At 40.4% G+C, this 15046-nt stretch overlaps 1 protein-coding gene across 1 annotated transcript in view; it reads right to left on the reverse strand.

The window, feature by feature from the left end:
• Window positions 1–15046, reverse strand: part of GRID1 (glutamate ionotropic receptor delta type subunit 1) — a gene marked incomplete at its 5' end in the record, with an annotated part of 689879 nt that overhangs the window by 48670 nt on the left and 626163 nt on the right. The window contains 2 exons of the mRNA XM_081328616.1: window positions 3529–3726; window positions 6730–6831. Coding sequence (XP_081184742.1) covers window positions 3529–3726; window positions 6730–6831 — 300 coding nt within the window. The remainder of the gene's footprint in view (window positions 1–3528; window positions 3727–6729; window positions 6832–15046) is intronic.

Below are 15046 nucleotides of genomic sequence, written 5' to 3' on the forward strand. Positions count from 1 at the left end.
CCCTTTGTGTGGAATGGTGTTGGGTCTTCTGTTTGAGCAGAGGGATGGACTAGAAGGACTCCAAAGTCCCTTCCAATTCTCTCTATTATGTTATTCTCTCTATTATGTTAGTGGTCAGTCATTCCTCCTTCCCTATTTGCTATGTTCTTCTAAAGCTGGCCCGACGCAATTCTAAACTTGAAAGACTTATTTCAGAAATGCTACAGGCTCCATAGTGCAGGAAGGCGAAATCATTTCTGACCTTCTTTTCTTTGCTTTTCTTTTTTTTTTCCCATTCTGAGATGAAAGGATTTAGCTATTAAAAGCCAATCAAATAATGCAGCCCAATTGCCAGAGTAATTCTCAGATTGTATTCTTAAGATTGCTTGTTTGAATGCTGTGCCACTAAAAATAACTTCCTCGTGCAAAAAAAAAAAAAAAAAAGCACACGAGGCAGAAGATTAATTTACAACACTGTTCCCTGTTATATGGTCCTTTTCTGGAAAAAGGTTTTAAGGAAAAAGTTAACCAATGAAAATTTCCACTCTCACTTCCCTGAATGGGAAAATACACCCCGGAGTTTTCTAATAGCAAAATGACTTTAAATGCATATTTTCTATTATATATGGACATTGGCATTTACAGTTTCAGGTGCACTGGATGGAGTATTTGAGTACAGGTAGTCCTTGGCTTATGAACATAATTTGGGCCTGAATTTCTTATGCCAAGCAGGGCAGTTGTTAAGTGAGTTTCACCCAACTTTACAACCTTTTTTTTGCCAAGGTTGTGAGGCAAATCAGTGCAGTCACGAAGTGAATCTAGCATTCCTCATTGAATTGCTTGTTGGAAACTAGCTGGAGGGTTGCAAATGGCAGTCACGTGGGCAAGGGAGGTGTCAACCATCTCAAATACATGCCGGTTGCCAAGCACCCAAATTTAATCACACAACCGTGGGGATGTTACTGCTGGGGCGGTAAGCAGTGGTAGGATTCAGCCGGTTAGCACCAGTTCGGCAGAACCGGTAGCTATTTTTTTGTTGCCCAGGCCCAGAATGCAGTTCTGGAAGCGGCATCCACAGAGAACCGGTTGTTTATTTTATTTATTTATTTATTTATTTTATTGCATTTATATACCGCCCTTTCCCTGAGGACTCAGGGCGGTTTACAGGGAGTTAAAAATCAACCATACAAAAGTTAAAAAACCAATTTAAAAAAGATTAAACTAACCCTGTACAATTAAAAAAACCCAATTCACATATCTGGATCTCACCACTGGTGGTAAGTGTGAGGACCAGTCAAAAGTCACTTTTTTCAGTGTCACTCTTAAGTTTGAATGGGGGCTAAGTTAATGGTCGTAGCCTTTGGCCACTTATAAAATCTGAATTTGAAACTCGATTCAATGCCCACAGTGGCTTCCTCCAGAGAAAATGAACTTTTGGGAACCCAGGTTTGAAGCTCATGTCAGCCTTCAGTTCTTTAGACCCGATTGCAATATTCCAGTCAAGTAGAAAAAGCAATAAAATTAAAACAGCGACACCCAAATCCGAGATGAATCTTGAGTGCTCCTTTATTTCCATTTATTTACTTTCTGCTGTAGTGATTCATGAAGGGCACTGTGATAAGAGCAGATTAGAAAGAAGATGCAGAGGCCACTTACATCGTGACAGGTCTGCAGAGATGACAAGGATGTCAGCAGTGAGAGGTCAAGATGGCAACTGCAACCACACAATTAGTGTCTCACCCTTTTTGGTAACCTCCAAGTCACACACACGTGGCTTCACATGCATGCTCCTGTCTGCCATCTTGATTTCTTCTGACACCCCTCCCCCTTCCAATATGAATATAGAATTAATTATATGGGAGATGTGCCCCTGGGAGTAAAAATTAATGTGTTATGTGCCCTTTGAGCCATCAGAGTTTGTAAAAAAAATATTCCTGTGATTTTTTTTTTTTGAGTAAGAAACCTTCAGAAGACACATGAGAAGATTTGCAATGGCCTGAAAAGGGCAGAAAAAATATGAATATTTCATCGTAGTAGAGTGATCATTAGCTGTTTTCTGATTCGGTGTTTTGGTTTCACATTTGCATGCTAAACTCTTTTCGTATAGAAATGCTGGATAATAGGACAGCTTTGCACGATCAGCAAGCAAATGACTTGGGAACGATCACATTACTGAATATCAATGTCTACGGTTAGGTTTTATTATCGGCAGAGAACTGTAGAACATTTTCTTCTATTGCTATGACGATGTTCAGCCTTCTCAAAATGAACCATTTGCAACAAAATGTACCCTGGTATCTTGCATTCTTCAGGATTTCTTTGCTGGAATGTCCTCTGCCTTATTTTAATAGCATATGTTTACAAGTCAATGCCACTGTCTTGGACACAAATGTGACTCTATATTTTTCAAGCCTGTTTTTTTTTAATGAAACGAACAGCATTTTCTTCCATGAAAAGCTATTTGACTGATCACTACAAAATAGTATTACGGTGGGAAAAAAACAACCCATAAATGAGAGATAGTTTGCAACAAAATGGAATGTTTTGTTTTTTTTTTTCACATAAGAAAATCACATCAGAAAATGCTCCATTAGCTACACACATCTCATCTATGGCCACTAAACATTTCCTAAAACCTAAATACCAGTTAAATATTCTTAGGTGAAAGAGTTAATGCTAAAAATAACACATGGAAAACTTCCCAGAGAAAACTAGATAGATTTCTAAAAATTTAACTGAAAGGAAAAAATAATTAAACTGTGGAGATTTGTGCACTACATAACGACAGAGAAGTGGTTTGATCATAAGGTCTTTTTAATATCTTCATTTCTATTGATATTAGTTCCAGTGAGCAATTCCTTAACTGCCACTGTTAATGAGGAACGTTTTACTTTTACGACAGGAAAAATGGTTCAATGTAGAAGCAGACATGTCAAACACAAGGCCCGGGAGCCGGAGCCGGCCCGCAAAGTGGTTTCATGTGGCCCGCGAAGCCATCCTGGAAATTTATTTATTTATTTATTTATTTATTTATTCAATTTGTATACCGCCCTTCTCCTGAAGGACTCAGGGCGGTTAACAGGGCATATATAAATAGCAATACAAAAATTAAAAAGAAATTAAACAAATGCCCAATTAAAAATTACAATAACAATAAAAACAGTAAAAAAACCCATTAAAAAAACCCTAATGTTCCCCATCAGGCCAGTGAGGGAATGGCCCCCACTGCCTTGGCCCTGGCCCAGAGACCCCCCCTTCCACCAGAGACCCTCAGATCTGTCCCACTCCTGCCCAGGCCCCCATAGGCACCCTTGATGCGAACGATGTAGAGCTGGCCACACCCACCCAGTAGGCCATACGCACTCTGGCCACGCCCACCCAGTAGGCCACGCCCACCCTGGCCACACCCACCCGGCCCCCTGAGGGCAACCGCAATGCTGATGCGGCCCTCAATGAAATTGAGTTTGACAGCCCTGATGTAGAGGGAAAAGATGATTTTTTTTAACCCTCCCTTAAAAGAAAACAGCATTCAGCTATTATGGGGTATACCTTGTTAATCAGTTCACCAATCATGCCGTTCCAAGAGCTGTTATGGAACTGTTGTCCATATTTTCCATCAGGAGACTGATAGATCTCATACTTGAAGCCCAAATTCTTGGAAAGGGCATCCAGAACATCAATGGAGAAGCCCTTGTAACGTTTCGGTTGCCCAAGGATATTTTCAGCCACCATAACGAACGGTTCTTCCTGAGAACAGAGCAAGGTTGATCTTTAAAAAGGAGACTTATGACACGGTAAAGCAAAGATAGCTTGAGTCACCATATTGACAGCATCTCAACAAGCTGTGTTGCCAGGTCTGGGAAACTGAAGCATCATATTTAATCATTGGGGGAGGGGGGGTTGTTGTTTTTTCCAAGAATGACAATCATTGTGAATTAAAAGTGAGAATTCCTCCAGTTATTGCTAATCTAGGGGTTAATCTTAAAATGGCTACACCTGAGGCATGTTTAACTTAACAATGGTGGTTACAAGAACAGAAAGATTCTCACAAACAAGTGTTGTTTTCAAAATGAGCCAGAGATAGGTGGTCATTTGCCAAACCATTGACTTTATTGTCAGTGCAAACTCTGCCGCTTTGGATGGGCCAGTTTATCTTCCGACTGGAGGAGAGATATGACCATGACCTTCAACAATTTGAGCGGAAAAAGGGGATAAAAGATGCAGGAGAGCCTATATATACTAAAAAGTCTCAGGTGAGCTCCTAGATCAGCTTAAACTACGATCTGAAAGAAGAGCCAGAACCAAGAACAGCACAGGAGGGAAGCTGGCATCCCTTACACTGCCGAAACACACCTGCTGTCAGCTTGGGTTTGACATAACAAGTAGACAATCAGCAGAACTGTACAATTTTGACAAAGAAGGAAACCATATCGAGATCAGGATGGTGTTCAACAGTCATTTCTATGCTAGGCATGGCAGATGCAACCATAGAGGTTTAAAACCTGAAGGCATGAGCAAAACACCCTCTCCTATCTAAGTTCTTCTGAGAACATCATGAGCAACGTATGTTGCTCATATGTCTTTCAACAAATGTCCAATTTTCATTATTGAAGTATTTCTTTCTTTAATTCCCCCTGTGACTGGGAGGAAACTGGACCTGATTCTGTTACCAACCACACTCAAGGATTGTGAGTGTCTGATTCTCAGATGGGAAGCAAAATTATGGGATCAGATAAATTCAGGGACTGCAGAGCAACTTTGCTTTACAGGCAAGCCTCACAGACAGGCTGACGTACAAATGAAAAATTTGCAATAAAATGATTAAAAAAATGAATTTAAAAATGAAAGCTTGGTGCCTCCTCCCTGTCAACAAGATTTTTCTTGAGAAATTCAGCGTGTCCTCTGGGAGAAGATGACACTAATTCAACCACAACATTAGTAGGGAATGTACACCACTGACAGTTCTTTGCTCTTTTCTACTCAAGGACTCCATCACTAGTTTTAAAGGTAGACATTTGAGTTTTTAGTCCAGCTCTTCCTCTATTTTGATCAATATCCAGAAACTGGAGAAAACACAGAGAAATATTAGGAGATCTGATGAGGTATTGGAAATTCAAAAAGAGACTCCCCATTTCTGCACACGCAAATCTGGAGAGAGAAAACGAGCCCAGCATAAATTTGTCTCAGCTTTATACAGAAATTTTCATACAGATTTTATAGCATAATGGTGGTATATATTGACTTATAATTGTTGTAACAGTGTCTTAAACAATTGTGCTGAAGTTAAAGTCAGCAGGACTGACTAAATAAGGCACTGTATTCGAATGCCAGGTTGAGCGTGTGAAATGTGTAATATTCATGTGAATCAACCACAGCCATGGTCAAATGAGCCTCAAGAAAAGTTGCCTGCAGTTGAATGTAATCCCACAGACCCCCCTGCCATAACAGAAGGGGTCACATGCTTGCTTAAGGAGGGGACAGGGCTATTTCACTGCACAACACAAAGGGCGGAATGAAAGCCCTTCTCCATTTCATTTATGGAATCCTGCTCAAAGGAGAGTTAAACCTTACTTCACAGCAACATGTCTGAAGGCTTAAGGGGTAAGAGAGAGACAGACTTTATCAAGGAGTCAGGTAGGCAGTGATCAGCCTGTGGTCTCCAAGATGGAGAACATCTTGTCTGGATAACTTGTCTGAATATCAGGCCTATTGTCAGAAGATATTCCAGAAATGCTGGGAAACTCCTGCAGAGGATGAACATCTGCTGAAATTATTTCTTAGCCCAGCTGTAACTAAGAGGCATTTGCATTCACTGTTCCTGCTTTCACTTCTCCTTAGGTCTAATGACCTCAGCAGATCCTGAGGGAAAATGAATGCAAAGAAAGAAGGTCCGCACCAAATCAGCAGACGCTGCCGATGGGCTCCTTAGCGGTCAAAGGTAATGTTTCTCTTCTTTCTTCAAAATGTTTATTTTATTTTATTTTTTGTTCCAGCATTTTAAATTTGTAATTGTCAACCTCCCATCGCCCGGTTCGCTCCCACAGAGTCGGCCTCCTCAGGGTGCCGTCGGCCAGGCAATGCCGGCTGGCAACCCCCAGGGGGAGAGCCTTCTCTGTGGGCGCACCGACCCTCTGGAACAAAACGCCCCCGGAGCTGCGGATGACCCCTGACCTTTGGTCCTTCTGCCGTGACCTAAAGACCTGGTTATTCCAACAAGCGGGCCTGGACTGATCATAGTTTTTAAATTTGGTTTTTTATTGGTTTAAATTGTTCTTATTTCTTATATTGTTTAATCCCCTTTTAATTTTTGTATTTATTTCTTTTAACTTTTTATTGTTGTGAGCCACCCTGAGTCCTCAGGGAGAAGGGCGGTGTATCAATTTAATAAACCATAAACCATAAATTTCTCCAGAAATCTTGGAATAAGAGTGAAATATAAATAGAACAATAAATATGTGATAGAGACATATGCCGCACACAACCATTGCAAGATCTTGTTTTACTCAACCAGCTGGAAAAAAAGGGGGTGTTAACTTTCCGGAGTCCCACCTTGGGGGGGGGGGGAAACACATATAAAAAACACAGATAATTTAATTCTTAAAAAAAATAAAAAACAAATAAAAAAGATAACTGCAAACACATATAAAAAACACAGATGATTGAATTCTTAAAATATATATATATAAAAAAAGATAACTAGCAAGTATAATTTTTGGTCATTTTGCTTCCTCCGTTCAAACATGGTCATACCAAGACAGTCACCACTTTCAGTGTTAATCCCTGTAGGTCGCTGCCCAAACGCCGTTCTTGCAAACTGCCGTTCAACCCCTTCTTTGAGTCCCACGTTGCCAACTGCAAATGGAAATAACACTGGAATGAGGGGAAAGTAATGTATATTTCTCTAAAGAATCTTTGTGGCGTACAAGATAGGTACAAAAAAAAAGAGCAGGCCAGAGAATTAAAGAACATTCCAGTAGCCTTTGAAACAGAATTAAAAACTAGTCACTGAGTAATGGAGAGACACAGAAAATGTGGGGTTATTTATTCACTAAGACTATATACCAATAGGCCTTTTTTCCCCAGTTCTACTATGTCCCTATTGATATTACTAATAGAACAGAACTGGAAGGGACCTTGGAGGTCTTCTAGTCCAGCCCCCCTGCTCAAGCAGGAGAACCCATACCATTTCAGACGAGTGACTGTCTAGCCTCTTCTTAAAAATCTCCACTGATGGAGCGCCCACAATTTCTGAAGGCAGGCTGTTCCACTGGTTAATTGTCCTCACTGTCAGGAAGTTTCTCCCTAATTCTCTTTGATCAGTTTCCATCCCTTGTTTCTTGTCCAGCCCTCTGGTGTTTTGGATAATAATGTGACCCCCTCTTCTTTGTGGCAGCCCCTCAAATGCTGGAATACTGCTATCACGTCTCTCCTATTTCTTCTTTTCTTTAGACTAGCCCAGGGGTAGGCAACCTCGGCTCTTTTATGACTCATGGACTATGTTGACTCAGGAATTCTGGGAGTTGAAGTCCATGAGTCATAAAAGAGCCGAGGTTGCCTACCCCTGGACTAGCCAAACCCAAGTCCTGCAGCCGTTCTTCGTATGTTTTAGTTTCCAGGGCTTTGATCATCTTAGTTGATCTTCTTTGATTTTTCCCCAAACTCTCAACATCTTTTTTGTAATATGGTGACCAAAATTGGTTGCAGTATTCCAGATGTGGTCTTACTAGAGTTTTATAAAGCAGTACTAATACCTCACATGAGCTTGATTCTATGCCTCTGTTTATACAACCCAGGATTGTATTAGCTTCTTTGGCTGCTGCTGCACACTGCTGGCTCATGGTTAAGTGATCGTCTACTAGGACTCCAAGGTCCCTCTCACAGTTGCTGTTTTTAAGCCAGGTCTCATCCAGTCTGTAATTGTACCTTTGATTTTTCCTGCCTAAATGTAAAATTTTGGTTTTTTCCCCCACACTGGAACTCATTTTGTTGGATAGGGCCCATTGTTCATGTTTGTGAAGATCTTTTTGGATCCTAAGTTTGTCTTCTGGAGTGTTGGCTACTCCTGACAGTTTTGTTAGAGTTTTACAGCTTTCCAGAGCAAAAATAAGCCCCTAAAATAAGCATTCAAAACATTCAAAATGAGCAGGAGGCACAGTTTAGAAAACCTTTATCTATAAAATATATATAAACATGATACATGCAATTTCACTCAGCTCTGGGGAACATCAACAACTCTTAACTCGGAGATCAGAAAAACACAGAGAAGACTAAGACATACCCAGACCTAGGCTGGATCACATGCTTCACACAGCCAATACTGTGTCTTAATCAAAACTGTTCTCATTGGCTGGTTTGTTGCTATGGCTATTCCAGTTGATAAAATTTCTTACACAGTGACAGGTTTGGTGTCATCTGCAAATTTGATGTGTTCCCCTTGAATTCCCTCATCTAAGTCATTGATGAAGACATTGAAGAGTACTGGGCCTAAGACAGAACTTTGTGGTACCCCCCTACTCATTGAGTATGGTTTGCCAGCCAGCTACAGATCCATCTGGTAGCGATGTTGTCTATTGCACCTTTTTCTAGCTTACCAAGGAGTAGGTTGTGGTCTACGTCCACAGTATTTCACTGGTCTATTAGTTTAGCCACTTTGTGTAAGAATGAAATAAGATTTGGTTTGTTTTTTTTTTAAAAACCCTGCTGGCTACTAGTTGTAACTTTGTTTGCTTCTAGTTTTTCACAGATCTCTTTTTTGATTATCTTTTCTAGGATCTTCCAAGGTATTGATGTTAAACTGATTGGTCTGTAGTTTCTTCGGTCCATTTTTTTCCCCTTTCTTGAAAATGGGAACCACATCAGCCCTTTTCCAATCCTCAGGTACTTCCCTGGCCCTTCAGGATTTTTGAAAGATCTGCCAGCTCCTTCAGAACTCTGGAATGTCATGATGAATTCCACTGACCAGTTCTTAACTGTAACTGTAGATTGTAGTTTGTGTTTTAGGACAGGCAAGATAGTTCAATTCAGATTACATATCAATAGGACCCACCTGAGGTTCTGATAAATATTTTGTGACCACAATACGCAAATTTGTCCATAAACTAAAAAGGAGCATGATAATTTCCATGTAGTGTTGTTACCAGGAGAACAGTGATATTAGAATCGCCTGGTTGTCTTCTACCCCAACATTAACCAAATGTTGCTGTGCTTAGCTAACCTAGAAGTCAGCCAATTGACCAGAAGCTACAATCTACAGTAGTGATGCCATTATCGGAAAACTGAAGCTATGTTCTTAGCGGTCACATGAACACATCCATTAAGGTTTCTTGATAATTGCACACAGATGGCTGACTTCTTCTGGAATATTTTTTTCAACTTCCCAGTTTATCGCATCACCATGCTATTCCACGGTGATCTACAGAAGTCCCTGCCTTAGCTTCCGAGCCAAGACAGAGTCAGCAAGGCACTATTTAATTGCAATTTTAAGTGGTTAAAATACATAAAAGCATTGTACTTACTCACTGTTTACACAGTATCGGAAATACCACTGAGTTGCTATTTGCTAGTGATCACATTCCAGTGCCTTGCATCTCTCAAGCACTTCTTACTAATAGGACTCCATTTCCTTATTTTTGTTCCCATAAAAAATGCATTTGTTCATTTTAAGGCAGTGCCTCATTACTCCATCAAAGCTGATTGGAAACCTCAGTAGCATTCATCATGGTAGAACACAGGCTTTATGCCACACACACACACACTCCCAAGGTGATGCTGTTTTACTGCGACGCAAATTATAGAATAAAAGAATTGAAAGGGAAATAAATTGGAAACCATAACTACATCACCCAAGGGAAATTCTGATACAGGCATAAAATCATACAGTAGGAAAGACCATGAAATGTAATGCCTCACTGTGGAATATGGCCCACAGGATTACCTCCATTTCTGTGGGCATGGGATAATAGAAAGAGGGGGGGAGTATTATGTTGAACTAACATCATAAATTAAGACTCGGACTAGTCAGAGTATTAAGAGACTGAGCAGCCTTGTGCAATGACCCTGAATCTAGGATTAGGATGTAAAAGTATTCTGTGTTTACCAGGTTTGGACTGGAATTACCTGTAGTCTTATTTGTCCACCTATTTTACTTATGGCTATATTTGTCTTTTTTGACAAGACTTTTGAAATTAAAACCAGACTCAGTGACAGGCACCAAGAACCAAGAAAGACATGCAGAATTACTTCTGAGCAGTTTCCTTGATTTTTCCTTCCCTATAAACAGAAATTTTGCCAAACTAAAGCAGCTATTTCGCATCACTATAGATATACTCTGAGAAATGCTAGGTAGGGACATCTTAACTTTCTCTTGACCAAACTATCAAAGCCAGGGTGTCCAACCTTTAATACCTGTGGACTTCAACTCCCAAAATGCTGGCTGGGGAATTCTGGGAGTTGAAGTGCACAAGTCTTGAAGGTGCTAAAGTCTGACTCCCCGAATCTAAATTTTGCTGAATCTTTGTCCTCGGCAATGCGGTCCTTCCCTCTCTTCCTAGGAATCCAGACTACATTCCACCCCAAAGGAACAGACTGAGGATTAATAGGAAACCTAAATTATTCGGCTTTTTTTGGTCCATACAATTTAGTGTCAGGGTTGGATCACATCTGGATCTTATCTTCCAGACAGTATGGAATTCGTGCAATGTGGAATTCAGCTGTAAGGCAGATATATTGCAGACAGTTGAATCTCACTAAGTCCCCCTGAATGGCAGATATCACCTAAGGTGCTACATATTAAACCGATCATATGACATGTATGCAGAAAGAGGAAAAGGTTTATGTCTCCTAAGACTCATGTGGTATTGGAGAAGTCTCTCGAGAGTCCCAAGGGACTCCAAGGAGATCAGATCAGTCAATCCTAAAGGAAATCAATCCTGATTGTTCTTTGGAAGGATAGATTATTGAAGCTGAAGCTCAAATACTTTGACCACCAAATGAGAAAAGAGGACTCCTTGGAGAAGACCCTGATGTTGGGAAAGATGGAAGGTCAAAGGAGAAGGGATACAACAGAGGATTAGATGGTTAGATAGTGTCACTAATGCAATGAACATGAATTTGGGCAAACTCCAGGAGACAGTGGAGGATGAGAAGAGGGCTGGTGTGCTTAGGGGTCATGAAGAATCGGACATGACTTACAACTGAACAACAACAACATAAGACTCATACCACAGTGACGATGCTTAGCTAACACAATGAAAGCAGGATTATTGATTATGCAATTAGGCTCCACTAGCTAGTCTCAAAGAAACCCAGAAGCCTATTCTTCAGAAGGTTTTCTTTCCCATCCCAAGCAGCTTCCAAATTTCTTACTTGCGTGCGATGTATATCCTAATAAAATGTTCTAGTCTTCACCTTTCTGAGAACTTTTTATTCTATGAGGCAAAAATAATAACTTTTAGCATCTGCCATATGCTTCTTTATCCTTCGATGCATCATCCTAAAATTTGAACATATCTTCCTAAAAGTAATAAGAGCTTGATGCATATGAAGGCACGACACCAGCTGTGATTTCACACAGTGGTGTACATAATTATTATTATATATACAACAGTGTGGAATCACAGGTGCCAGTTCTTTAGCTAGAGTTAGCCTTCGTTTGCATCATCAGTCAATTGCAAAAACAAACAAACAACAGCTTTCCTTGGAACATCTTACATCTTGCAATGAGACCTTTAACACCATTGAACAACAACATCTGTCTCTCCCAGGTCCTTGAGAAGGACTGGATAGGTGGATGAAAATGCCAAATCCAATCTGAACATCTGGCTGACTGTGTAACGAACCGTAATAATAATACATATTAATTAATTCAAAATTAAAATATTCACTGTGAGATTTGGCAGTACAAACTGATAATTGTCACATCTATTATCTTCTAAACTATGAATAATTGATGTGGAAATACCAGGGGATAGTAGAACAGGAGCCAAAGAATTATCAGAAAGTATCGAGATCTAAAAACGAAAGTGGAAAGACGGTGGCATAAACTGGCCGTGATAGTCCCAGCCTGGACTTACCGGTTACCATACCGAAAAACCTTGGATGGTACTTAGAAAATCTATGCACTGACAAAATTTCCATCCAGTCTAAAACATTTGGCTCACTATGCAACCAACCACATCATGTGCAGTTCCATGGGGAGAAAAAAAAGTTTCCTCTTATCTCTAAAGAAAAAGAAAAGTGACTTTGCTCCCAGAAGATCTCCAACGGAGAACACAGAACACGAGTCTATTAAGAGCGCTCTTCATATAAATCCTTCATCTTATGGTCAGCAAGGAGGAAGGGATAAATAAACCATATATCACAGAAAAAACACCACCAGTCTCCTGTGACCTCCTTCAAGGAGACTGAACTACAGGGAACGCTGGCACCTCTAAAATGTTTTACAGTTTGGATGTTCAGTTCAATATAAATCCATCAAGTATTAGCCGTTTCATTTGTCAGGGGGTTTACACACCACAAGGGGTAAGATTTGGTGTAAAAAAAATAATAATAATCTGCAACCAGTTTTGTTCAATCTTTCCCCTACCATGCATGAACTCTGAAGATTGGAAGAGGAAAAACGTCTGCTTTAAACTCTTACTGTTCTTCTGCTACCCCCCCTTTCCCCCCCTTGTGATGCACAGACAATATATTATTTATGACATGTGCATAAGTGCATCTTCTTGGAGATAAGTCTATCAATGAGATAGGTCTCACTGACTGAACAGTGTTTTCAGTCCACAGGTTGCTTGTTCATGTACAGTGATCATGAAATAGGGTCTACCATTAAGTACTTTCTTATGCTAATTGGAAGGGACACGGTGGCTCAGTGGGTTAAGACGCTGAGCTTGTTGATCAGAAGGTCGGCAGTTTGGCGGGTCGAATCCCAAGTGCCGCGTAACAGAGTGAGCGCCTGTTACTCGTCCCAGCTTCTGCCAACCTAGCAGTTCGAAAGCACGTAAAAAATGCAAGTAGAAAAATAGGGACCACTCCAGTGGGAAGGTAACAGCGTTCCGTGCGCCTTTGGCGTCTAGTCATGCCGGCCACATGACCACGGAGACGTCCTCGGACAAGCGCTGGCTCTTCGGCTTTGAAACGGAGATGAGCACCGGCCCCTAGAGTCGGAAACGACTAGCACACACGTGCGGGGGAACCTTTACCTTTACCTACAATTACAGTTAAGAACTGGTCAGTGGAACTCATCATGACATCCCAGAGTTCTGAAAGAGCTGGCAGATGTTATCTCAGAACCGTTGCACCACATCTTTCAAAAATCCTGGAGCATTAGGGAATTACTTGAGGATTGGAAAAGGGCTGATGTGGTCCCCATCTTCAAGAAAGGGGAGAAAAAATGGACGCAAGAAACTACAGACCAATCAGTTTAACATCAATACTTGGGAAGATCCTAGAAAAGATAATCAGAAAACAGATCTGCGAACAACTAGAAGCAAAGAAAGTTATAACTAGTAGCCAGCACAGGTTTTTTAAAAACAAATTATGCCTAACCAATCTTATCTCATTCATCGATGGGTTCAGAGTAATCCACATGATTACAAAAACCCACAAACTTCTCCAGTGGATGTCCGTGGAAATTCTCAATCGTCCAGGTCATGACTGTCCTAAAGGTGCTTTTACCAAAGGGCAAAGAACTGAAAAAGCTTCTTGGATGAGAAGCAAAATGATTTCAAAGGAAAAAAGAAAGAAAGAAAATCTAGTTGCCTTTTTGAGAAAGCCTCTTTTGGTTCTCCAGGGGATCAGCACTGAAAGAGAGACATCTATATTGCTAGACATATGGGTGAAGGAAAGCTTCAGGCTCATGTGTATTGGTTAGGTTTACTAAAAGTAATAATTGTGGCTAAAACAGGAATTAATAAGAAGCTGTTTTGAAGCCATTACATATCCAGACATTACTGCTGTCATTGGTCTGTGAAAAAGACCCCAGATCTTCTCCATGGCACCATAATAATTTGTCTTGTCATTCCAAAGGTGGAAAAAAAAAGTCCATTAGGTCTTACTCTCCTACCACACTACCAATTACCCCCTTTTCCTTATCTCAGAAAAATATTGTGGGCTCCAGAAGCTCTTCATTTAATGTTACTTTTTTTTCCTCGCGAAAAGAGGGAATCTTTCCTAACTTTAAGAAAATAAGGACCCAATTCTTCCAAACAATTCTGCACATGAATAAAAAGCTAAATTAATTTTGTTCCAAAACTGGGACTTTGCAAAGCAGTGTTGGAACTCAGCAAGCTTAAGTTAAATTTTCTATTATGTTTCATTCAAAACAAAGAAAAGAGCTACAGTTTGCTTCTTGCGTATATAAATGGCCTGAAGTAGACTAAAGAGGAGGAGATTTTTCAGTTTGGCGGGTTGAATCCCGAGTGCTGCGTAGCAGAGTGAGCGCCTGTTACTCGTCCCAGCTTCTGCCAACCTAGCAGTTCGAAAGCACGTAAAAATGCAAGTAGAAAAATAGGGACCTCTACGGTGGGAAGGTACGGCTTTGAAACAGAGATGAGCACCGGCCCCTAGAGTCGGATACGACTAGCACGCATGTGCGGGGGAACCTTTACCTTTACCTTACCTATATATACTGTATATATGTTCAAAAATGCAGATAAGGTTAATAAGTAAGATAAGAAATAAAACCTTTTACATTTTTGAGAAATTCAAGCCACCAACCATTCCATTTCTTCATAAATGTGTTGATTTCATAGCAAGCCGTGTGTGGCTTGTAGGATCAATGAATTTGCAGGCAGATAGACCTGTTTTTGACAACCAGTCTGTCAAGATCACTGCCTGAAAAACTAATTTCTGGCTTGGTCAAATGAAATGAGCTTGTCCTGTGGCAATTCGATAAGATTGCTATATATTGTTTTTTTTTTTCAATATTAGCTATCCCCTTTTCCAAGATTTGTGAAGCCAGATATAACTTCTAAATTGAATGATGACAAACTACTGCTCTTGCCAATTGTATAATGCATTTCACATACAGCCATTGTTCAGAAAATATAGTTGCCAGAAGATAGAAGATATT

Source organism: Vipera berus (assembly GCF_964194415.1).
Source record: "Vipera berus genome assembly, chromosome: 5".
NCBI classification, from domain to species: Eukaryota; Metazoa; Chordata; class Lepidosauria; order Squamata; family Viperidae; genus Vipera; species Vipera berus.